Raw genomic sequence first — 23481 nt, forward strand, 5'->3', positions numbered from 1 at the left:
CTACACAAACACAATACCTTAACCAAGGGCAGAAGTATACATATAACAAAATTGACTTTAAATCTGTATCAACAAACCAAGATCCATACCCATGTAAATCTTTATAGCATATTCCCCTTTAAATGTAAAAGAACATTTATAAACAATATTTGGGAATATGGGCATAGTTTTGTCCATACTTCTTCCTTCTGTTGGGGGTACTATTAATCAGGTCTTTTATGGTGTATCCTGTGTGCTAGGTTCATCTCAGTCAGCAGTTGGGCAAAGTAATTTTTTGAGGGTGTTCATGGTGACCTTTCAGGGGGATGTGATCTATCAAACCATATTGGTCTAGAAGTTATCCGTAGGTTCTTATCTTCTGTGAAAACAAAAGAAGAATCTCTTTCCCAAAACAACATATCCTTAGACTCAAATCTTGAAATCAAGATACCTTTATGTTGGTTTAACTTAGCAGTCCATACAATGAAATGTCTCTCTGTATTTAGCTCCTTCACAGTCAAAAAAGTTCAAAGAAAACACAATAATATGCATAATCCAGACTCTTTGTGTATTCTCAATCTTTAAGTGGCTTATTTTTCTTTACTCCTTTTAATCTATGACTATCTGTACTCTGTCTCTTTAAATACTTTTAAAAAAACAATTGACTTCTTTTCCAACTCTCTATACTTTTTATCTTTTCTCTCCCAAGCCTATGTACATTTATCCAACACTGTGATCCATTTAGAGTTCTTTTAAATCTGAATCTGTCCTTATTGAATTATCTGTAATTCTTTACTGTCTAGGAATGCTTTTGCTTTGCACTATTAAAATTTAAGCACTTAAGAATCTAAGCTGCAGGCTTGCCCTGCCCAGTCCAGCACGCAGAGTGGTGCACACTGTCCCTCTTCCAGGCACACAGCCAGTCCAAGTTGCCATCAAGCAAGCTGCAGCACTCTGCTCACAAACTGCATCCAAATACTTGGTCTCCCAAAAAAGCCAGAGGTCGCCCTGGCAGCATAGCCCAGAAAGCCGGCATTTTAAAATGGCCTGGCTTTTTTTCTGCTGCTGCTGCTGCTGCTGCTGCTGAGTCAGGAAAATCTCTCTTAAAGCAGCTGTGGCATGCTACCAGCAAACAGCAAGCTGTGTTAAACTGTATTTTTTTTCTCTAGAATTCCTTTTCAAGCCCTCTCAAGTTTTATGTGGATTTAGTTGGCTACATGGGCACCAATTTCTAGTAGGAAAGCCACTTGTTTGTCCTGGCTACTCAGAACCAAAATAATCACACAGAAACTGTATTAATTAAATCACCACTTGGTCCATTAGTTCTAACTTCTTATTGGCCAACTCTTACATATTAGTTTAACCCATTTTTATTAATCTGTATATCACCACAAGGTCATGGCCTACCAGCAAAGTCTCAGCATGTCTATCTCTGGTGGCAGATCCATAGTGACTCCACTTTGTATGTTTATTACAAGCAAACTATATACACAATATATACAAACATACATATCTAAATAAAATCTTTGTGTGTTCTCATTTTTTTTCATTCTAGGAATTTCCGGAATGTTAACTATGTGAAGACTAGCCTTTGGAATTCACAGAAAAGGAAGATTGTTTGGGACATAGCAGCTGTTCATCCAGGGTGCTTGTTCCAAATTTAGAAACTAGATGAAAAAGTTTGTTTCTTACTCTTCATATAATCAGCATTCTTACTTAGCACTGAACATTTCATTTAGCATTTGTTTCTAAAAAAACTGTAAAGTAATACATTTCAGACTTTAACACTAAGTATAAGTGAATTCAAAGAAAAAATTTCAAGGTGACATTAATCTCTTATGTATTAGTAGTACCAGTAGTAATGAGGACACTAAAGCCCTGTGTCATAAGGTCAAAATAATGCAAGTTACTTGAAATGAGAGGACATTACATTAGGTACTTGAGGACAGAAGAAGTAGATGAAGGGAGGTTTTTTGGAAGCCCTAGCAACCCAACAGGTTTGGGAAAGCATGGTGGAAGACACCCATATCCCCTTGAGCTTACAGTAAATGGTCTGGTTCAAATTACTAGTGGCCAGTGAGTTCCTGGCTAGCAATTTGTGGATGTGTGCCACATAAATTCTAGTAAGGGAAACATGAAATAGCTAGTCAGCTCTGCAGAGGGATTGGAAATGTGTGCAAATCCTTTCTTGATAGTAATAGTCGCACCTTATCTTTGCACTGTTCAGTGCAAGTCTGTTTCCAAAAAGAGAAGGTATCTGTATTCCCGGTTTGGGCAGATGAAAGACAAAGGTCTATCACCCATGTTCATCCAATTGTTAGTAGGTGAATGAAGATGGTCAGCATTTTCTCATATATCCTCTTTTGTGTCTGTTCAAACATTTTGATTTCTTTATAATGGGGTTGCTTATTTCTTGTTATTGACCTTAGAGAGCTCTTGGTGCATTTGGGATGAGAGCCCTTTCATCAGACATGTCATTTCAGCATTTTTCTCCATTCTGAGATTTGTCTCTTCATTCCCTTAGCAATGTTCTCTAAAGAGTAAACAATTGTAATTGAGATGAAACACATCATTGCCTGTACCTTTATAGACCCTGTTTTAGATGTCATATCTGAAAACCCTTTACCTTACTCAGCCTTACAAACAGTTTCTCTGATGTTATCATCAAGAAGTCTTACAGGTTTCATTTTTAAGTCTGTAGTCTATTTTTAGTAAGTATCCACTTAATCCTGTTTTGCCTTGGTAAAAGAAGAGAGAAAATCTGAGGGAAGGGGAGGTGGGTGTGCTAGTACTAGTAACTACTGGGAAATGAACCTTGCATGTTGCCAGAGGTGTTTACTGACTCACTTATATGCCGTGTCCATGAATATATTCTCTTTCTTCATGCTGCATTCTGCCTAATGTGTCTAATGCCATTGGTGTGCCAGTCACTTTTCATCACTGTGACAAACTACTTGAGATGAAGAATATAAAGACTACTTTTGCTCATGGTCTCAGATTTTTCAATCCATGGCCATTTGACCACTTAGTGTACGCCAAATGTAAACTTAGTATATGGCTTAGTGGTAAAGCAAAACATCATGGTCAAGAGAGCATGAGTAGAGTTGAGCTGCTCACTTCATGGTGGTCAGGAGTCAGAGTGAGCCAGAGAGAAAAGATATAGAAATGAGATATATCATTCAAAAGTATGCTTTCAGTGATCCACTTACTTAAACAAGATCCCATCTCATTTCCATCATCTCCCAATAATGCCATCTCATTATGAACTTTCACTGATTTAATCCACTGACTATGTCAGAGGCTTCATGATTCAGTCACTTCCCAAAAGCCCTACCTCTGAACGTAGCACTGGGAATCAAGGTTCAACTCATGACCTATGAGGGACTTTTCATATCCAAGCCACAACAGCTGCATGATTAATTTGGGGCCCATTTCTGAATCAGAATATACCTAGAAAACAACCCAAAGAGTTAAACTCCTCTCTCTGATTTGCATCCTGGAGTGCAGTTCCTTCAAAGTTGACTACCATCAGTTTCTCCCCCTTGCACTGCCACTTCCATCTACTATTACCCCCAGCCTAAGACTTGACCTGTCTCATCCTTTCCTTTAACTAATAAAGTTCAACAAAACTGATACTGTGTCAAGTCCAGACCTATGCTTTATAGCAGAAACCTGATAGGCTTTGCTTTTACTCTATTGAGAAGCTAACTAGTACCAATATGTCTGTTTATCCTCCGGGACAGTAAGGAAAAGAAGAGAGATTGGTCTGATCAATGAAAGACTGAGAGAGGTGGGGGTTAGGGAGGTTGGCCATGGCAGATGAAGTACCAAACATGTGACTCTTGGATCCAGCATACCCATAAAAAAATGAGCCTTCCACACTGAGCACTGACCAAACTATAATATCAGAAGCAAGTAAATGGTTGTCACTGACTTAAACCCACCAAATTTTAGGCAGTTTCTTGCATAATAATAAGAGAAGCAAGCCTCAAGCTTCTATCACAGAAACCCCCAATTACACATCTCTATTTAGCAGGTAGCAGCTTATCAGAAGAAATAACTTCAGGAGGGAAATCAAATCTCTGGGTTGAATTGCAACATAGCCAATTTGTTTGTCTTCTCCCAAAGCAGACCTTAAGAGAGGGCACAAGTTGTTTATTTGGGGAGGCAACCCAGGAAGCGTAATGATGGGCAGACAAACAGAAGCAAAGTAGGAAGGGTAGGACAATGACAGTGCTTTCTGCGCAACTAAAGAGGGTTCCCACTGTGGGCGACCGGAGTTCCATTTTGCTGAGGAATTTCACCCACACTCTTGTACCCAATCACTGCCTTCTGTTAAATTTTTCTCCATCAAGAATGCTCCTACATGTTCATTGTAACCTGATTTCATCAAGGAAAAAATGGCAGTATAGTGGGCGGAGGATGAGAAAGTAATCCTTTTGAAGCATGAACTCTATAGCTGCTTCACCTAGGGCAACGTTCCACCCTCTATTCAAACACTTCTGCAGAAGAGCCCCAGAGGAAAACTCTAGGCGGAGTAGATGCCCCCCCTTAGTCTCCAAGCACTCTGTTTTCAATTAGCACAGACAATGAAGACAGCATGTGGGTTGTGAAATTTTAACTGTAGCCATATTTTAGATCTAAAAAAAAAAAAAGAAGAAAAGAAAGCCGAAAGGATAACTTTATAAAGGAAGGCATTACTCTAGTCCAAAGGGAAAGAACACTTTTTTCCAGTATAGCCTCCTATTGCTTAATAGTTTGAAGGACCAAGTGTGTCTCTGACCATTGTTTAGTCCTTAGAAACGAAGGAGGAGCAGGAAAATCACAGGTACCTAAAAGTGAGGATGTCAGCACAAAGCAGGGGCCCTTAACTAATGCCAGCTCCTGTTTCCACTAAGGACCGTTTCCAAAGCTCTGAAACCTAACTGTTCCCACTCAACACAGAAGGAAGGAGGCTGCCCTTTAAAGTAAAACCAGATGATGGAACAGAAGCAATTTGTGGTGTGCCATATGGTCCTCCAAAGGTTTAACTGTCCACACAATTGCCAGGGACACAATGAAAATTGAATAAAGGAAGGGAGGCTGCAGCCAGGCTTTGAAGAAGGCCATGGGCTGACCAAAGCCCCGGTTAAAGAGTCATGGTATCTGACAGTTAGTGAGCACAGGAGAGAACTGGAGAGGAGTTGCCTCTTGGACCACACTCACATCTAAGGCCATCTATCTCACTGGCCTCTGTTTCCTGGCAAATGAGATGACTGCATGTATTTAGCATCATTGTTGCTTTATGTGGTAGGTAATACATTATTTTTCGCAACCTCTTGCTTCTTTACAAAAAAAATCACACAGAGAGAAAAATGTCTAGGAGTTCATACTGAACTGCTCAGAGTGGGGATTTGAGGGGAAAAAATTGGAGTCCAGAGGAAAATGAGAGGTGATGTTACTGCCAGGTTTGCAGGTCTCTGAGTGTTTACACAATAAATATGATTTCCTTTTCTTGTTCTTTCATGCTGCAGCTCAAACTCGGGGCCTTGCAACTGATAAGGAAGTGCGCTACCACTGAGCTGTGATGGAGGAGAGTTATCTATGTTACTTTCATTGGTTAATTAATAAAGAAAACTGCCTTGGCCCTTTAATAGGACAGAAAATTAGGTAGGCGGAGTAGACAGAACAGAATTGTGGGAAAAGGGGTAGCAGGCAGTGGGGAGATGACTTCAGGCGGTCGCCATAGTGAGTCTCCATGCTTCTCCTCTCTGAGATGGACGCAGGTTAAGATCTCTCCTGGTAAGCCACACCTCGTGGTGCTACACAGATTACTAAATATGGGTTAAAGGAAGATGTGAGAATTAGCCAATAAGAGGCTGAAACCATGGGCCAGGCAGTGTTTTAAAAGAATACAGTTTCCGTGTAATTATTTTGGGTAAAGCTAGCCAGGTGGCGGGACACAGCCCTCCATTCCTTCTACAGAGCTGCACCTCCAATTTCTCTTTATCACATTTCAAAACATCATTTAAATGTGTCCATTGGAGTTCCACCTTACCTACAGCAGCAAATGGCCTGTTTGAAAGGTGAGCATAATTTTTCAGACTGCAGGACAAACAAAAGTAAGATACAGCACAAGAGTTTTATTTTCTCTCCCAAAAGAAGGATGGAAATGAAATTCAAGGTCCTCATCCCGAACTCCTCTCAGTTGCCCTCTGCACTCAGCCCTCAGAGGAAGTACAATAACTTCGGGGTTCCTTACACTTTACACTTCTCCAGACACCCAAATAACTCAGTGCCACTGGAACTTTCAGACTAAGCAGCAGTGAGGTAGATAAAAGCCTACTGCGAGCAAAGAAGAAAGAACATTTAGACAAGGGTCTAAGGCTGTAACACCTCCGGCTCTCATAGACACCCCACATGAGACGTTCTAGAATGAGGTGAGCTCCAAAGCAAAGCAACCATCTAGCCTGACAGTCACTGCCTACAGACTAGCACACTCGCCCACAGGTCAGTACCCTGAAAGGATGAACTACGCACAGGAGAAGGCCTAGCCCCAGGGCTGTTCCTTGGCCTTCCTCACATCTCAGTGTGTAGAAACACACTGTAAAGAACATGTGTTTGGGCCAGGTGGTGCTGGTGCACGTCTTTAATCCCAGCACTAGGGAGGCAGAGGCAGGCGGATCTCTGTGAGTTCAAGGCCAGCCTGGTCTACAGAGCAAGTTCAAGGACAGCCAGGGTTACATAAAGAAACTCTGTCTCGAAAACAGTAGCCAACAAACAAAGAAAGAAAATGTGTTTTATATCAGCCAGCTTCTGCTGCCTTTTCACCTGGGAACTTGTTTCCAACCACGTGTGCACACAAACTGCTTCATTAGGAGACTCTCAGAGAGATGATTCCACTCAGGAGTTACTCCTGATGCCTGCTGTGTTCATTTCTACTCGGTAAGGCCAGGGTGGTCTTTCCCAAGGTCCTGTCCTAAAACTTAAAAATGAATAAACAGTTCTCATTAAAAACAACATGTGAAAAAATAAAAAAAAAATAAAAACAACATGTGAAACACGAATCGAGTTAGATGTTCTGAACAACTGAAATTGCCCACATGAAAATTTCTCATACATGACTGCCTGAGAAGTACTTGGAGTGTCTGTTAAAACAGATTGCTGGACCCTAACTTTCCTAGGACCCCGTTTCTGATTCAAAAGTCCGAGGGTGGGGCCTGAGAATTTATATTCTCACATATCCTTTATATTTCTATTCTCACGTATTCTTGGGTGGTGCTGCTACTGGAAGTGGTCTTGGGGTCATGCCTTAAGATTATTCTTTCCAGCCCTCTATCAGAGGGGAACAAGCTATTTTAACATATTGATGATTGTGAGCAATCCTATATTATAGAGACATACTCAGCCTTGTGTTTGGGGCCACTTTGTGTCACTACAGCCAAACACCAGAGACCAGGGATTGAAAATGGACTTATTTTGGTTGGCAATTCTGGGGGCTGGGAAGTTCAAGGTAGGAAGTTACATATGAGGATAGCCTTGTATTAGAACCCTGAGTGAAAATGCGAAGGGCAAGTATGTCTGTGTATATGACAAATGAGAGGTAGCCTTGCTTTATAGCAAATCATTATGCCTGATCCAGTCCTATGAAAGTAAGGACCCACTCGTGGGAAAAGCATTAGTCCTTCCTGGTGTTCTAATAATCTCTTCAAAGTCTCACATCCTAACAACGATGGCAACCAAATTTCATCCTGAGTTCTGGAGGGGACAAACTACATTCAGACCTTAGTACTCAGCATGTCTCAACTTAATGAAAATGCAACATACACAAACAGGAGATACCTATGCACCTCTGGAAAACACTTCAAAGAAGTATGTAGAAGATATTAGAGGGCGTTGAGCCATATAACACAGTAAGATCCTGGCAGGGCAATGGATCTAGAGAAACCAGAGTCGGAAGCCGCCAAACCCTGGCAACATCAAGGCAATCTGTCAACAGGTAACAAAGGCCAGGCCATATCCGGTTGGGATTAGCACACTGTGACTTAGCCAAAGTCTAGAAAGAATACAAAGAGACCTTAGTTTCTAGAGAGTTTGAGATATGTGGATGTTACCGTCCCAACCCTAGAAAAGTCTATCTACAGTTATGTGTTATGTGCCATATAGATTGAGTACAGTGTTACCTATGACATGCTGGTCTAGACCTCCAAGATGAGCCTGAGCTGAGTCTACTGGTCGGGAAGAAGCAAGTCCAAACACGTTTCTCCAAAGCTACCAGAAAAACCTATTTCTCCAGTTACACTTTGAGAAGCCAGACCTTACATTAGGCATTGGCAAGCCTTGTAGGCAGATTGCTTTTATTGTCATAAGACATGATCTCTGTCCAAATGAGTCAGGATTCTCTTTATGTCACCAAGTGAACACATACTATACTCAAGTGAATTAATACAGCTGTGTTCCAATGATAGAAAAAATAATCATTAATTTCTTTTTGGATATTTTTACCACTTAAAACTTTTGCTCGACTGATAATATGAACGCAGGAGGGGGCCAAATGTGGCATGCCTGGACCAGTTTGAAGACTCTATCCAAATTAACTATGCCCTACTCCAGATCTTTGAAATGAAAATTTACCAGACTCCCCAACTGAGTCTGCCTATAGACCATTGTTGGGCTCATAACCAAATGTCCACCCCAACACATAACCCACAAATAACCCTCTTAGGTGCCATTAAACAACTCAGTCATTCTAGCCCTTCCAATCTGTGGACTTTTCAGGACCGAAAGTGAGGCAACTAATATGTTCTGCCCACCACCCCATTGGTCTTCCTTTCACCCGTCCTCCAAGCTGCCACCTCCTCTAACCTCATTGACATTGTTCTATTATAATGGAGGGAATTTCAACCTCAGCCTTTAAGGGCCAGTTAGTTCGAATTATTCTCAGAATAATTAGAATCAAGTCGATAGGAGGAGGAACTGCAGCCCTGATTGATGTACATTTTTTTCCTCTCCCTCTTCTTTTCCTCTCCTCTCCCCCTCTTCCTCTTCCTCTTTGCCATTTTCAAAACAGAGGATTAAACTTAGGACCGTTCATGTGATAGGAAAACACTTTTCCCCTGAGCCATATCTCCCATTTCCTTTTTGCGTTTTAAGCCAGGGTATCACCAAGTTACCCAGATTGACCTTGGGCTCACTCTGCAGCCCTAGGAGGTCTGAAATTTAGTAATACCCTGCTTTAGCTTCCCATGTAGCTGAGGGTACAAAGTGTGCCATTAGACCCAACTTAGTGTGTGTGTTTTTTTTTTTTCAGACTAGTTAACGTTATTGGCTACAAAGGAAAGCTATGCAAGGCCCCTGGTAGCAGTCAATCTAAAGATATGCTTTGCTGTTGTTCTGGGTTAGGCCAGGCAAGGGCTGGACTTTTCAGCAGACTTAAAAGAAATACTTGAGGGTCTCAAAGAGAGAGGGGGGAGGGAAGGAGGAAGGGAGGAGGAGAAGAGAGAGAGAGAGAGAGAGAGAGAGAGAGAGAGAGAGAGAGAGAGAGAGAGAAAGAGAGAGAGAAAATACCATAAAGTAACCAAGAATCACAGGCTAAAGTTTTGTGTTTACATTTGAGTTAGAGAAGGGCAATAGAAAGCTAAAGGTGTACATCTTTGTCTCGGGACTGTGAAGGGCTTACAAATGCAAGTCCCAAAGACTCAGCGATGAAGTCAAAACCAACCACAAAAGGGGGAGGAGAGGAAGTGAGCCATTGTGTGGCGATTCTAAATCGGCAAGCCAATCTGTTTTGGCAAAGGTCTGTGCTCAGTCATCACACTGGTGCTCAAATTTCCTTGTCTACAGATCCCCAGCAGGAGCTTGTTAAATGCAGATGCTGATTCAGCAAGAGTTGGGCGAGGCCTACACAGCTGAATTTTTGACTTGTTCCCAGATGACCCAAGGGCGCAAGGATCACACTGAAATGCAAGCACAGCTTTTTGTTTTATTTTCCTTTTAAATGCTCAAGGCTTTAAAAAGAGTACCAGATCCAAAGCTTTGTCTCATTTGGGGCTAAGCCACTATCATCCAACATAGCTTACATGTCTGTCCAGGGAGTTTCCCACACCATAATATCCACTAAAAGAGCAACTATGCTCACCACACTAGCCAGCCTTTCTTTTCCCAGTCTCGAGTTCTGGGTCTGCCCTTGTTTCTAAATTAGCCCGAAGTCTGTCTTCGGATAGAAGTCTATGCCCGTGTAACTGGGTATCCTTTTCTAATTCATTGAGAGGTGCATTGTGGGCTAGCAGTACTCCTCCAGCCAGCAATGAAAGAGCAGACACCATTGGCTTTCTCTGGCCAATATCCTTTCAGTGTTTGCAGAAAAGACACAGTTTTCTCGCTCAATATGTGAGGGGACTACTCTGAATGAGCAGCGATCACATGATGCCACTGACTAGAAAAGACAATCAGTGTAGGGTTATTGATGCTTGAGTTGTACGGATGTTAGACCATACATTACTAGTGGGAAGGTAATAGGAGGTAGTCATTCTTGATGTGTCAGCCTAGAGTGAGCATATGTCTCAGAAGTTCCATTCCTAGGCATCTAGCCAAAAGAAATGACAGTGTATGTCCCCACAAAGATCCGTACACAAATTTTCACTGCAGTATTATTCCGACGAGACTTAAGGTGGGGCCGGGCGGTGGTGGCGCATGCCTTTAATCCCAGCACTCGGGAGGCAGAGGCAGGCAGATCTCTGTGAGTTCGAGGCCAGCCTGGTCTACAAGAGCTAGTTCCAGGACAGGCTCCAAAGCCACAGAGAAACCCTGTCTCGAAAAACCAAAAAAAAAAAAAAAAAAAAAAAAAAAAAAGAGAGACTTAAGGTGGAAGCAACCGACTTGTGCATTAACTGATGAACAGGTAAATATAATGGAGTATATTCATAGAATGGAATAATTATAGGACAGAATCAGGTGATGATAAGGATGGACCTTGAAAGCATGTGCTAAATGAGAGTCGTAACTCACAAAAAGACAAGTTCCGTGTAACTTCACTTTATAGAGAATGTCAAGAATAGGCAAATCTATAGAAGCAAGTAGGATAGGGGTTGCTTAGCAGTCAGAGTGATAAGGGTTCAGGCAGTGACAATCAAAGGGCATAAGGTTTCTTGGGGAGGATAATAAAAATGGCCTAAAATTAATGAAGGTGATGGACACAGAACTCTATAAATATGCTACGACCGCTGAAGCACAGTTTAAATGGGTAAGTGGTATAGTAGGCGAATTATGTCTCAGGAAATCTATTAAAATGTCACCACAAATCAGGTGTGCAACTCAAGACAAGTGGTGTAGAGACAAAGTGTATGAGAGCCTCAAAAGAGATCAAGAGCTGGCCTTGGGGCAGGAGCGTCTCAAAAATACTGAGAAATACCCAAGTAGTCCAACCTAAGATGGATGAGTGAGAGTTCACCCAAGGATTCATAGAAATAATGATGCTGCCGGGTGGTGGTGGCGGCGCACGCCTTTAATCCCAGCACTCAGGAGGCAGAGGCAGGTGGACCTCTGTGAGTTCGAGGCCAGCCTGGTCTATAAGAGCTGGTTCCAGGACAGGCTCCAAATCTACAAAGAAACCCTGTCTCAAAAAAATGATGCTGAGTTACTGGCCATGGGGTCTCAGGACGTGCTGCCGCATAATCTAGTCTAGCTTGCCTAGTTCTTGAGCCCAGAAAAGAGCTTAATATATAGTGGTTACACCAAATGCAAATTCAGATGCCAGCCTCCAAGAGCAAAGGCAAGCCACCTCACTGCACACTGACTCAGCTCTACTCCCAGCCACCCAGGAGACTCCAGACATAGCAACCGGCCAGGCCTGAGAGGCGCCTCCCTCAAATGCAAAAGAGCCCATGTTGGAGGCATCCACACTGCTTGAGGTCCTGTCTGAGGCAGCCGCACTGCCTAAGCCACCACAGCAGGTGAACTGGGCAGCCTATTCGGGGAACCTGGGTAGGAAAGAAAGAAACTGCTACAGAAATCTAGATAGAGACTGAGAAACCCATCCGGGAGGGTGGGCTGAAGCTGGCCAGGAGCATTCCCTCCTGGACATCATAACCTTTGGAGACAGGTTCCCTGCTAAGCTATGACACTAGAAAAAGTAATAAGACTCTACATGGGTGAGGGCATTAGATCTACACATAGCTAATACTGAAAGAATATGGTCCTGCTACCTAAACAGCTGAGTCAAAATCTGAAAAGAAACAGCATTCTATCACTATCATTAAGAGGAACTGGAGCCTGGGTCTGGCAAATACCGAGGCAGCGACAGTGTGGCTACAGAGTTCCCATAAGGCCATGTGGGAGCTGAGTTTTAGAAAATGGGGGATGGGAACACCACCACCACTTCCTCAACAGTCCACAATGGGCCTGAAAACTGTTGGCTTGATTCTCACTCACCATGTGGCTCCAGTTCAACTAGTGTGCTTGAATATTCCTGGAAGCTGGACCAGGCAGGGTCACTCAGCTCAGCCACCCACACAGTAAATCACAGACCAAGGCCAATCATTAGAGGACACTAGGGTTCAACTTCATTGAAGACATGTCCACTAAACACAACTGGAGTGACATTGTGATGGTGACATCAGAAAACATCGCATGCTGGTACATGTGACTAATCACACTACAGGGCACTATAAGAACAGGACAGAAAAACCATTGCAATGATATTTGAAAGCCAAGCGAAAAGTCTGCCATTGTCCACTCTCTTCATATATAGTCAATATGGTACTGGAAGTTCTAGCTAGATCAATAAGACAACAAAAGAAATTCAAGGGGGTACAAATTGGAAAGGAGGAAGTCAAACTTTTGCTATTTGCAGATGATATGATAGTATACGTAAGTCACTACAAGATTCTACCAGGAAACTCCTACAGCTGACAAACACTTTCAGTGATGTGGCTGGATACAAAATTAACTTTAAAAAAATCACAGTAGCTCTCCTATATAAAAATGACAATCAGTCTGAGAAAGAAATAATGGAAACAACACCCTTCACAATAGCCACAAGCAATATAAAATATCTTGGGGTAATTCTAACCAAACAAGTGAAAGACCTGTATGACTAGAACTTTAAGTCTTTGAAGAAGGACGTTGGAGAAGATACCAGGAGATGCAAAGATCTCCCATGCTCATGGATTGGTAAAATTAACATATTAAAAATGGCAATCTTACCAAAGCAATCTATAAATTCAAGGAGATCCCAATCAAAATTTCAACACAATTCTTCAAAGACCTCAAAAGAACAATACTCAACTTCATATGGAAAAAACAAAAAACTCAGGATAGCTAAAACAATCTCATACAATAAAGGAACTTCTGGCAGTATTACCATCCCTGATTTCAAGCTCTACTATAGAGCTATAGTAATAAAAACATCATGGTATTGGCATAAAAACAGACACATAGATCAATAGAATAGAATCAAAGACCCTGACAAAAATCCACACACTTATGAACACTTAATCTTTGGCAAAGAGGCCAAAATTATACAATAGGAAAAAGAAGCATCTCCAACAAATGGTGCTGGCATAACTGGATGTTGACATGTAGAAAATGCAAATAGATCCATATCTATCACCCTACACAAAACTCAAGTCCCAGTTTATCAAAGACCTCAACACAAACCCAGCCTATCCTTTTAACAGCTGAGCCACCTTTCCACCCTAATGGGCATACCCACAGAAACAGCTGCCCTGAGCTACAGAGAGTTCTCTGACTCTGAACTAATAGTGGGTGAACCTGCAAAGGACCAAACTAGGCCCACCAAATGTGGGGGACAGTTGTATGGGCTGGGGAAGCCACTGACAGTGGGATCAGGATTTTTCATAGTGCTTGAACTGGCATTTTGGAGCCCATTCTCTTTGGAAGGATACCTTGTTCAGTCCAGATATAGGGTGGAGGGCCTCAGTACTGCCTCGGAGTGATGTGTCAGACTTTGTGGACTCCCCTTGGGAAGCATTACCCTCTCTGAGAAGTGAATGTAGGGTGGGGTGGGTGGAAGATGGGGGGAGTGGGAGGAAGGGAGGGAGTGGGAACTGGGATAGGTATGTAAAATGAGAAAAGATTGTTTTTAAATTTAATAAAAAAGAATAAAAATTGGAGTACAGATCTAAACAATTTTCAACAGAAAAGTCCCAAATGTCTGTGATACACTTCAAGTTCAACATCCTTAGCCATTAGGGAAATGTAAATCAAAACAACTCTGAGATTCCAACTTACACCTGTCAGAATGGCTAAGCTAAGAGCCAAAACACTGATGCTGGATAGGATGTGGAGTAAGGGAAACACACCTCCACTTCTAGTGAGAGTGCAAACTTGTACTGTCACTTCAGAAATTGATATGGCAGTTCCTCAGAAAATTGGAAATCAATCTACTTCAAGACCCAGCTATGCCACTTTTGGCCATATACAATCATACCACAAGGACACCTGCTCAACTAAATACCCCTCAATTAAAGAATGGATAAAGAAAATGGAGAATCACTCAACTGTAAAAGAACAATGACATCATGAAATTTGCAGGCAAAAGGATGGTACTAGAAAAAAGTCATTCTGAGTGAGGTAACCCAGACCCAGAAAGATGAACACTGTATGTACTCATTCATAAGTGAATGCTAGCTGCAAAGTAAAGGAAAACCAGGCTATAATTCAAAGCCCCATAGAGGCTAGGTAACAAGCACGGCCAAAAGATGGAAGCATAAGGGAAAGGGGAAATAAAAGAGATCTCCTGGGGAACTGGGGAACAGGGACGATGGAAACATGAGGGACTGGAAGGACTGGGGGCAGGATGGAGGGGAGAGTAATGAAAAAGATGTCTTGATGGGGGCCATTTAGGAGTTAGGGAGAAACCTGCTGCCAGGAGAACACCCAGGAATCCATAATGATGACCCCAGCTAAGACTCCTAGCAATCGTGGAGAGCGTGCCTGAACTGGCTTTACTTCTTTTAGCCACCCGTAAGACTGCACTTCCGGGCTCTAAAGCAGGCGCATGTACCCCCCTGTGTGCGCATGTGTGGGTCAGCTGCCATTTGCGTCATCAGCGTCTGACTCAAAGGCCCCTGTACGCTGGTGCAAGACTTAGCATCGCCCATCATCAGCGTCTGACGTAGGCACGTCTTTCCCCTTGTGCGCATGTGCTAGGAAGCCTTTAAAAGCTGGACGGACCATTTTTACTCTCTCTTTCCTTCCACACCATTTCCCTGGGCCAGTTGAGCACAACCTCTCCTAATAAACTCCTACATGGGTTTGTTTTGCGTCTCGTGTCCTCTTCTCATTTCCGCCGGACATTTTTACTGGCCTTTCCCTATAATCAGATTGGTGACTACCCCTAACTGTATCAGAGAGTCTTCATCCAGTAACTGATGGAAAGAAATGCGGAGATCCACAGCCAAGCACTGGGTCAAGCTCAGGGGATCTTGTTAAAGAGAGAGAGAGAGGAAGGATTTGTATGAGTCAGGGGAGTCAAGGTCATCACAAGGGAACCCACAGAATGAACTAACCTGGAATTATAGGAGCTCACAAACTCTGGACCAACAACTAGGGGGCTTGAATGGAGCTGATCTAAACTCTCTATATGTGTGACAGTTGTGTAGCTTTGTCTCCTTGTGGGACTCCTAGCAGTGGGATCAGGGTCTGTCCCAAATTCTTGAGCTGGCTTTTGGGAACCTATTCCTCATACTGGCTTGCTTTGTCTGGCCTTAATATAAAGGGAGGAGCTTAGTTCCACCTGAACTTGATATGCCATGCTTTGTTGACACCCGTGGGAGACCTTCCCGTTTCTGAGCAGAAACAGCCGAGGAGTGGATGGGAGGTCAGAGAGGAGAGGGGTGATGGGACATGAGTAAGGGAGGGAGGGAGGGGAACTGCAATCAGAATGTGACATAAATGAAAAAAATTAATAAAAATGTTTTTAAACAAATATATAGCTCCAAGTATTTGGGGTAATCCAAGTCTTCTTCCTGGAGAAAAATGCACAGAGAACATCCAGGATTAGCTAAGAATTATGGGCGAACGCATCATTTGGCTGAGGAATGTGTGTTCCTGAGCTTCCTGAGGCCAGCGTATGCCGTGTGCACTTAAGATCCATGTGCAAACAATTATTACCTGAAGCACTTGGCGGCTTAGCATATTGTGGTACAAACTTTCCTTTTATGTGAAACTCTCAGAACTTTTAAGCTCCCCAGAGTTTCTAAATCTCTTAGCGTAGTGTCCTAGGTAAATGCCACAAAGATATTTAAAATCAAATAATTTGGGTCTTATTCACAACTACTTCAGACAATCAATATCCCCAATATTGACTCAGTATCCTCCCCCAGATCTCAGGCATTGTGGTAATGAAGGGCAAGGAACAATTTCAATCTATGTTTATATCTACTTTGTTTGATACTTTATTTATCATTTATTTTTACTTGTGGCGGGGGCTGCTGGAGTCCGAGCTTAGGGCATCAGATGTGCTATATCTCCACTAAGCCTAGTGTTGCGTTTTAAATGAGAACTTGAAACTGTATACCTGGCATTAACTAGAGATGCCACCTCCACCTACTCATTGGTTGAATAAAAGTTCTCCTATTTTGGTAATTTCATCTTTTGTGCTCTTATCTGTTTATTTATTTATTTTGCCAGTTAAGTGTTCACATTTCTCACACAGCTCAGGAAGACAAGAAGACCATCTAGTGAATGGTGGATTTGAATTGGGATAGGAATTTTTTTCCCGTGGGGGGACATAGCTGCCCAGAGTTCTGGTTTCAATTTAGTGAAGCCCAAAGTCATTGTAATGCAACCGTGGGCCTTTCGCATCACCATCTAGGCAGCAGCATTTCCAAGCATCAGCCTTCGTTCAACATTCAGACCATGTTACTGCGTGACTCCTCAGCGCTTCCAGGCCCATCACACATTACATTACAGCGTTGGCCACTCTAGGCAACTGCCTGGTTCCCCAGAAGACAGCAAACTGCTGCGAAGAAGGAACTGCATCCCTTGTTCAGCCCCCTTTTCCAAGCACAGAACCTCTTCATCATTCATGGCCACTTGATCAAGTAAGTCTCTGAGTATGGCTCAGTTTTCATTAGAGAAGGCGAACCCCACTTTGTTTCAGAGCAGAATGTAAACATCCCAGGAGAGGAGCAGCCCCTCTCAAAGCCCAAGGCCCACAAAAGCTGGCAGTCCTGAAATCTTACAGTTAAAGATGGAAAGGCTGGCTCGAGGATCTCTCTCCAAACCAGAACTGAAGAAGCAATTGTTCATTCTGCTATTTTGTAAGAGAATCTTCAATCTGAATGCTAATCATAATTATGTTACAGTTTGGCAACAGTAAACCTCTTGAAACTCCCTTTGCTTTCAATTACAAGTTTTAGTTGTGTTTACTGAAAGGGGAGTTGATGTAGCACATATGTATGTGTTTACTAAGAAAACCATTCAACTACTGTGGAAAGATACGGAATGAAGTGGCCAACAAAAATAAATGCAAACTCCAACTCATGCCTGCACTCTGTCTCTCATCTTACAGCCCCCAACAGAGACAGTTATTGCTTCAACAGAGGGTACTCATGAATTTAAAATGGACCTCTGTAGCCAGCAAGCCATAGTTTCTATGTATGTATATTCATGGTGGCACAAAATCCCATTTACCCATGCACCTTTCTTGTAGATCATCAGAGTTTCAGGGTCCATTAAATTCCATAAGCATAAATATCCACCAGCAGTGGATATTCCACTAAGCATTCTCGGAAATACTGATAAGGGTGAAACACAGTACAAATGTAGATTTTAGGGACTCAGAGTCTAGAAGAGGAGTACAGAACTTATAAGGCATGGAATGTGTGATAAAAACCACAAAACAGCCACAAGGAACTGTGCTTTTTAAATAAAGACAGGAGGTTTCCCTTTCGGTGATCCAGAAATGATTACAAGAGCTGGAGTGTAACTTAGCCCCAGAGCACGTACGTAGCATGCACAAGGCCATGTGTCCCATCCCCATGACTAAGCAGGAAGGGAGGGAAGGAGGGAGGGACAGAGGGACGGAGGGAGGGAGGGAGGGAGGAAGTAGGGAGGACTGGTCAGTTAATTTCATTCAAGTGTGGCTGTTGTAGATAATGGGGAGAATTTTGAACGGTTGAATGATTGGGTGGGTCACTCATTGGGTGGGTGCAGGCAGTGGCATCTACAAAGAAAGAAAACTAAATTGCTATAGGACCACATAGCGCATAAGAACTAGGTTATAGGTACTCAAGAGTGAACACTTGAGAACTGTGCCAGGGCCATCTAGCCCCCTGAACATAATGGAGAATCTTCCACATGAGAGTGGATGTGGGAAGCTACTGCTCTAAGTTTTTGCGTAGAGGAATATGGGATACAAATTAGTCCAGTTCGGGGCTGGGAAGAGAGCTCAATCACTAAAGTGCTTGCCACATGTGAATAAGGATTAGAGTTCAGATCCAAGTATCTACATAAAAAGCCGGGAATGATGGTATACACTTGCAATCCCAGCACTGTATAAGAGAAGCTAGGGAGATCCCTGTAGCTCTTTGGCCAGTTAGTCTTGCCCAGTTGGTGAGCCCCCGAGAGACCTTGCCTCAGAGAACAAATGGAAAGAAACAGGGGAAGACACCTAACACTGACTCCTAGCTTCTACAAGAACACACATGCATATACACATATGCACATACCTGCACACATGCACATGTACACACACACACACACACACACACACACACACTCCACTTAAAAGACCAGCATTTGGCTGTCAAAAAGGACAATGAGTTAACTTCAGAGAGACTAACAGTGAGATTGTTATGATCATCATGTAGATGAGGATGGATGAAGGGATGTACTTTGATTATGGTGCAAGGACTCAGGAGGCAGGAAGGTCTGAAATCAGTGTCTTAATGATGGTTTCTGGTACCTTGTTCAACTCACAAATCTGTGCAATGAGAAGTGGTAACAATTTACTGTGGGGAAGTGTTCTCAACAAAGACAATGCCAGATGCAAATGCCCTCCTCTCTCTAGCATATTCCCTTTTATATTGCAGAGTAATTTTGTCAGTTGATTATATGCTTTAAACACAAATAGAAATTTCTACCCAGTTTCTGGTGAGACCTTAATTGTAGAGCCTGAGCCAGGTGCTCGGCTCCTAACACTTATCTTCAAATGTGGCCATTCTGAAGACTGCTTTGACTGCCATGGTCTGATGTGGCTTTAGGTTTTCCTAACTAACAAAACCATACTACTTTACCAGTTTTCTCCAGTACTAGGAAGATTCACAAAACCTTTCTCTGTGGCCACAGCATTCATTCTCCACCTTCAGCTCTGTTTGCAGGAGGTAGAGTGAACTTCCAAACTCGGAGACATACAGAGGCTTTCAAGATTCATTTAAGAATAGAACTAGGGGGCTGGAGAGATGGCTCAGTGGTTAAGAGCATTGCCTGCTCTTCCAAAGGTCCTGAGTTCAATTCCCAGCATCCACATGGTGGCTCACAACCATCTGTAATGAGGTCTGGTGCCCTCTTCTGTCCTGCAGGCATACACACAGACAGAACATGGTATACATAATAAATAAATAAATGTTAAAAAAAAGAACAGAATTAATGAAAAGTCCCATTCTTTAAAAGGCTCCAAACACAAACACAGGCAAGTTTGCTAGGAGCACTTCACTTGATCCTGTGGGTTTCTGTAGACACACAGTCTTTGCTAGACTGCAAAGAGTGCAAAGAGTACATCAGAGGCCTGGAAAAGCTGCACCAAATTCATGACTGGAAGAACTCCAGAGAGCTTCTCTGAGTAGAAAAGGGAAAGATTTGCCCCTTCTTTGACAAACTTGCTATAAGAGCTCAGAGAGTTACATAATTAGGGTGCTGATGGGACCCTAAATTCTTTCACTGGCTCTTCCTGGACACATGATGTCCACTTACTGAGGGAGTGCCTCTGAGACAACCTTTAAAACCTGTCACCCCACAGCTAATAGTGAACCCAGCTGATGCAATATGTCTCCAGATGTACGAGTCTAGTGTATTTCCCTTCCCCAGACTTTTACAATCTCTGACTTGGACTGAAATCCCCTCTGTTGGGATTCAACAGCCCCGGCAGAGCTCACTTCCTAAGACACCCCTTTGAGATGTGCCAAGAAAAGGCTCCAGCTGAATAGTAAGTATTCTTAGTGTAGAACGCAGGAGTTGAGGTATACAGGAGCGTTTGGATCGGGAAGAAAGGGAAGCGAAAAGGGTGTGGTTGTATTATATCAAAAATAAAATAAATAATTAAAAAAGAAACGGTCTAGAAATATGCTTTTTAAAAAAAAAAGAGAGAGGGGCTCCAGAGAAATGCTTCCTCGGCGCTGAGAAAAGCCTAATGGTACATTAGGAATCAGCAGCAAGAGTGGCAAAGAGGAATCTGGTGACTGCCTGAGGGAAGAAGGAGGGACCTGCAGGCTGTCCAGCTGAGCCTAGAAAGCCAAGGGCAAGCCCCAAAACGTAAGCAGTAGTAAGTACCTGAGTTGACCAATCTAGGATTCCGTGGGTGTCTAAGGGTAGACACTGAGGAGGTGGTGGGGGGAACAGGAGAGAGAAGGAAAAGCATCTGAAAAAGAAAGGGGCGTCTGCTTGGGACAGGCTGGACCAGAAGTTGAGAGTCTTTCATTTAGACTGTTTCTTCTTCCCCTCTAAGCTCCCTTTTCACGCAATTGTTGTCGAGAAGGTAGGAGTGAGGACCATCATAAACTGGTATTTCCCTAGCAATGGAGGAGATAAAGCCTCCTTTTGCATTTTGCCCCTAATCGTTTCCTTCAAAACTTCAATCTGCATATGTCAGCTCAAAGCACAACTGTTCTTGTCTATTAAGTCACATGCCATTCATCCATTCACTCTGAAAATATATCCTCTATCTACATCTATGCAGCTCCCTGGCCGCGAAATCCTTATCCTTGTATCTCGGTTCCGAAGGTTTCTTCTCAGGCCCCAGGTTTAAACTGCCCATAGTGATGTCGAACACACAGGCAAGTATTTGCATACCTTATCATTTCTGTCACCACTTTTCTAAGAAGAGAAAACTAAAACCGCTGCAAAGATTGACTTCATTCCAAGGTCACAGGGGTGCATGACATGCTACTCTGAAGCTCTCTCTTAACCGAAGACTTCATTGTGAGGACGTTAACTGAAGATTTTTAAAGAGGTATTTCCAAAGAAAATTTTCCCTTCACTGTAAAAGCCCAGTAAATACCAGGGTCTCCTTAGAAGCTGGAGACCACGCCCTCCAGCACAACCCGGAGCCTTTTCCACTTTCCCTGGTGCTAACCAAGTGCATGCCACATGTCACCGCTCTCAGTTGGCACTTCTTCCTCAGAGAAGCAAACTTTCTCGGAATTCCAGAGAGTATGGAGCCCGGCGCGGGGGGGAGGGGGCGGGGGGAGATGTGGAGTAGAGTTCGGGCAGGGGGGAGGGGAGCACAGGACAAGCGGATGCATGAAGGCTCCTCCTCAGGCTGGCGAAATCTTGGCAGCTTCAGAGGCAACCAAGATATGGCTCTTTCCAAAAATAAGCTGCCCGACCCAGAGGACTGACAGCCATCAAAACTTTAAGAGTCAAAAATAAATGAATAAAATAAAGCAACGCGATGTGGTGAGAAAGAAGCAAATGAGACTGTGGCCAAACTTTCCTGTCATAGCCTTCAAGAGGGTTTGCTGTAAACCTCGGAGCCCTGGGAGCAGAAGGTGCTCAGGCTCCGGTTCCGGGCGCTGCATGATCGGATAGTACTCCCTCTCATGTACCCACTTGGGAGCCCCACTCCTCTTTACCTGCTCCCTGGGACCGCAAAAGCTGAGTTCAGAGAAAACAAAGGGCGCCCCCACACCTCCCTCCCGCTGTTCCGAGCCACGGTGTCAGCAGATGGCTCCGAGGTTCCTAGATGCCCCGCTGGGGAGACACCCCCACCTCTAGCTCCTACCTGGGAAGCCCCGGCTCGGCGGGACAAGAAGCAGCAGCAGCAGCAGGAGGAGGAGCAGCAGCGCTGGAGGCAGCAAGAGCACAGGCCGGAGTCCCCGACTCCCCATGGCAAGTCGGCGCTTCCCTCGCTGAACCCGCTGTACAGGGCACTTACAGGGCGGGAGGAGGCCAGGAGACCAAGGGTCTGTGTAGTGAGCCAGAGGCGTTAAGGCCAGGCTGGAAAACTCCTCCTCGGCCTCCTTCTTCCCTCCCTCCCGTCTGGGGCCTGCCCCCTTCCTCCTCCTCCTCCCTGGAACAGAGTGGTTCAGGGCTCCACGCCCCACCATTTGCCCACCCCTTCTTTTTGTTCCATCCTTTCTTTCTGGAAACCCGGCTGTTCCTCTTGGAGTCAGAGGTCTCCAGTGAGAGGCCCCAGAAACTCATGACATCCAAAAGTATCTTTTGCTTTATTTGCATGCCCCTCAGCTCCAATACACAAGCTAGTGTCTCCATGACCTCGGTGTTTGGGCCCTTAGAACAAATCCACGCGTGCTCAAGGCTGAAGTCCCTGTGGGTCACATAGAATAAAAGGCAACACAGGAGTTCCGAGTTGCCCTCTGAAGCTGGATACCATGGCCACATTTGTGGGTTGACACTCACGACTATGCCCAAAGTTTATTATTATGCCTACTGTACCAGGAAAAGACCAACAGCCACTCACAAATTTGTTATGGACAGACCTGAGTTTGGAATCAAGGTGTGTGATTCCACCAGCGCCAAGGCCCGTACTATAGGGTTTTATGTTTCTCTTTTGCAAAGGAATGAATCAAGGTCGAGGCCTGGTGACTGCCTTCTATGCTGCCTTTTAGAATGGGATTTAAGGATCAGCTGACAGGGCACACAAGGCCCAGAAAGTTCTCAGCCTACCTACAACCTCACAGATTTCGGTGGGAGTTTCCTGCATTCAGACCCGTTCATCTCCAGTGTTGTAAACTACCTCGAAGAATTGCAGGACTAGTCCAAAGACTCCACCGTGTGGGAAGGCATAGAGACATTCTGGCATCAGAATAGGGTTTCTAGGCTGCTCCCAGGATGGATACAGTATCTTTGAGGCTTTTGTGGAAGACAAAGCCCAGCTAGTTGCCATTGGGATCAAAGAGCTATGTGACTAGACAAGAATCATATCTATTGCAGATAGATATGATATCTTTCTCCTTGCCACGATGGTCCCTTTGCTAGGCCAAGGTCTTTGGGAGCAATGACCCAGAAGATTTTTCTTTTTCTTTTTCTTTTCTTTTCTTCTCTTCTCTTCTCTTCTCCTCTCTCTCTCTCTCTCTCTCTCTCTCTCTCTCTCTCTCTCTCTCTCTCTCTCTTTCTCTCTCTCTCTTTCTTCCTTCCTTCTTCCTTCTTTCCCTCCTTTATGTTTTTGGGGGGTGAGGTAGACGGGACCCAGAAGATATTTAGTTTGTTTATTCAAAAGGGCCTTTCCCATTTCTCACTAAAGCCTCAAACTTGGGCTTCCATGTTGCCTTCTCCAGTATTTGAGAAAACGTCTTCCTACCTACTTTGGGTTTTGCCGTT

General features: G+C 43.7%; 1 protein-coding gene across 2 annotated transcripts in view; it reads right to left on the reverse strand.

The window, feature by feature from the left end:
• Srpx (sushi repeat containing protein X-linked) overlaps nucleotides 1-22145 on the reverse strand; it is a 75672-nt gene extending 53527 nt beyond the window's left edge. For both annotated transcript variants that reach the window (XM_038316616.1, XM_038316615.1), the window contains exon 1: nucleotides 21923-22145. In XM_038316616.1, coding sequence (XP_038172544.1) covers nucleotides 21923-22028 — 106 coding nt within the window. In that variant the 5' untranslated portion in view covers nucleotides 22029-22145. The remainder of the gene's footprint in view (nucleotides 1-21922) is intronic.
• Between the last annotated feature and the right edge of the window lie 1336 nt (nucleotides 22146-23481).

Source organism: Arvicola amphibius, chromosome X (genome assembly GCF_903992535.2).
Source record: "Arvicola amphibius chromosome X, mArvAmp1.2, whole genome shotgun sequence".
NCBI classification, from domain to species: Eukaryota; Metazoa; Chordata; class Mammalia; order Rodentia; family Cricetidae; genus Arvicola; species Arvicola amphibius.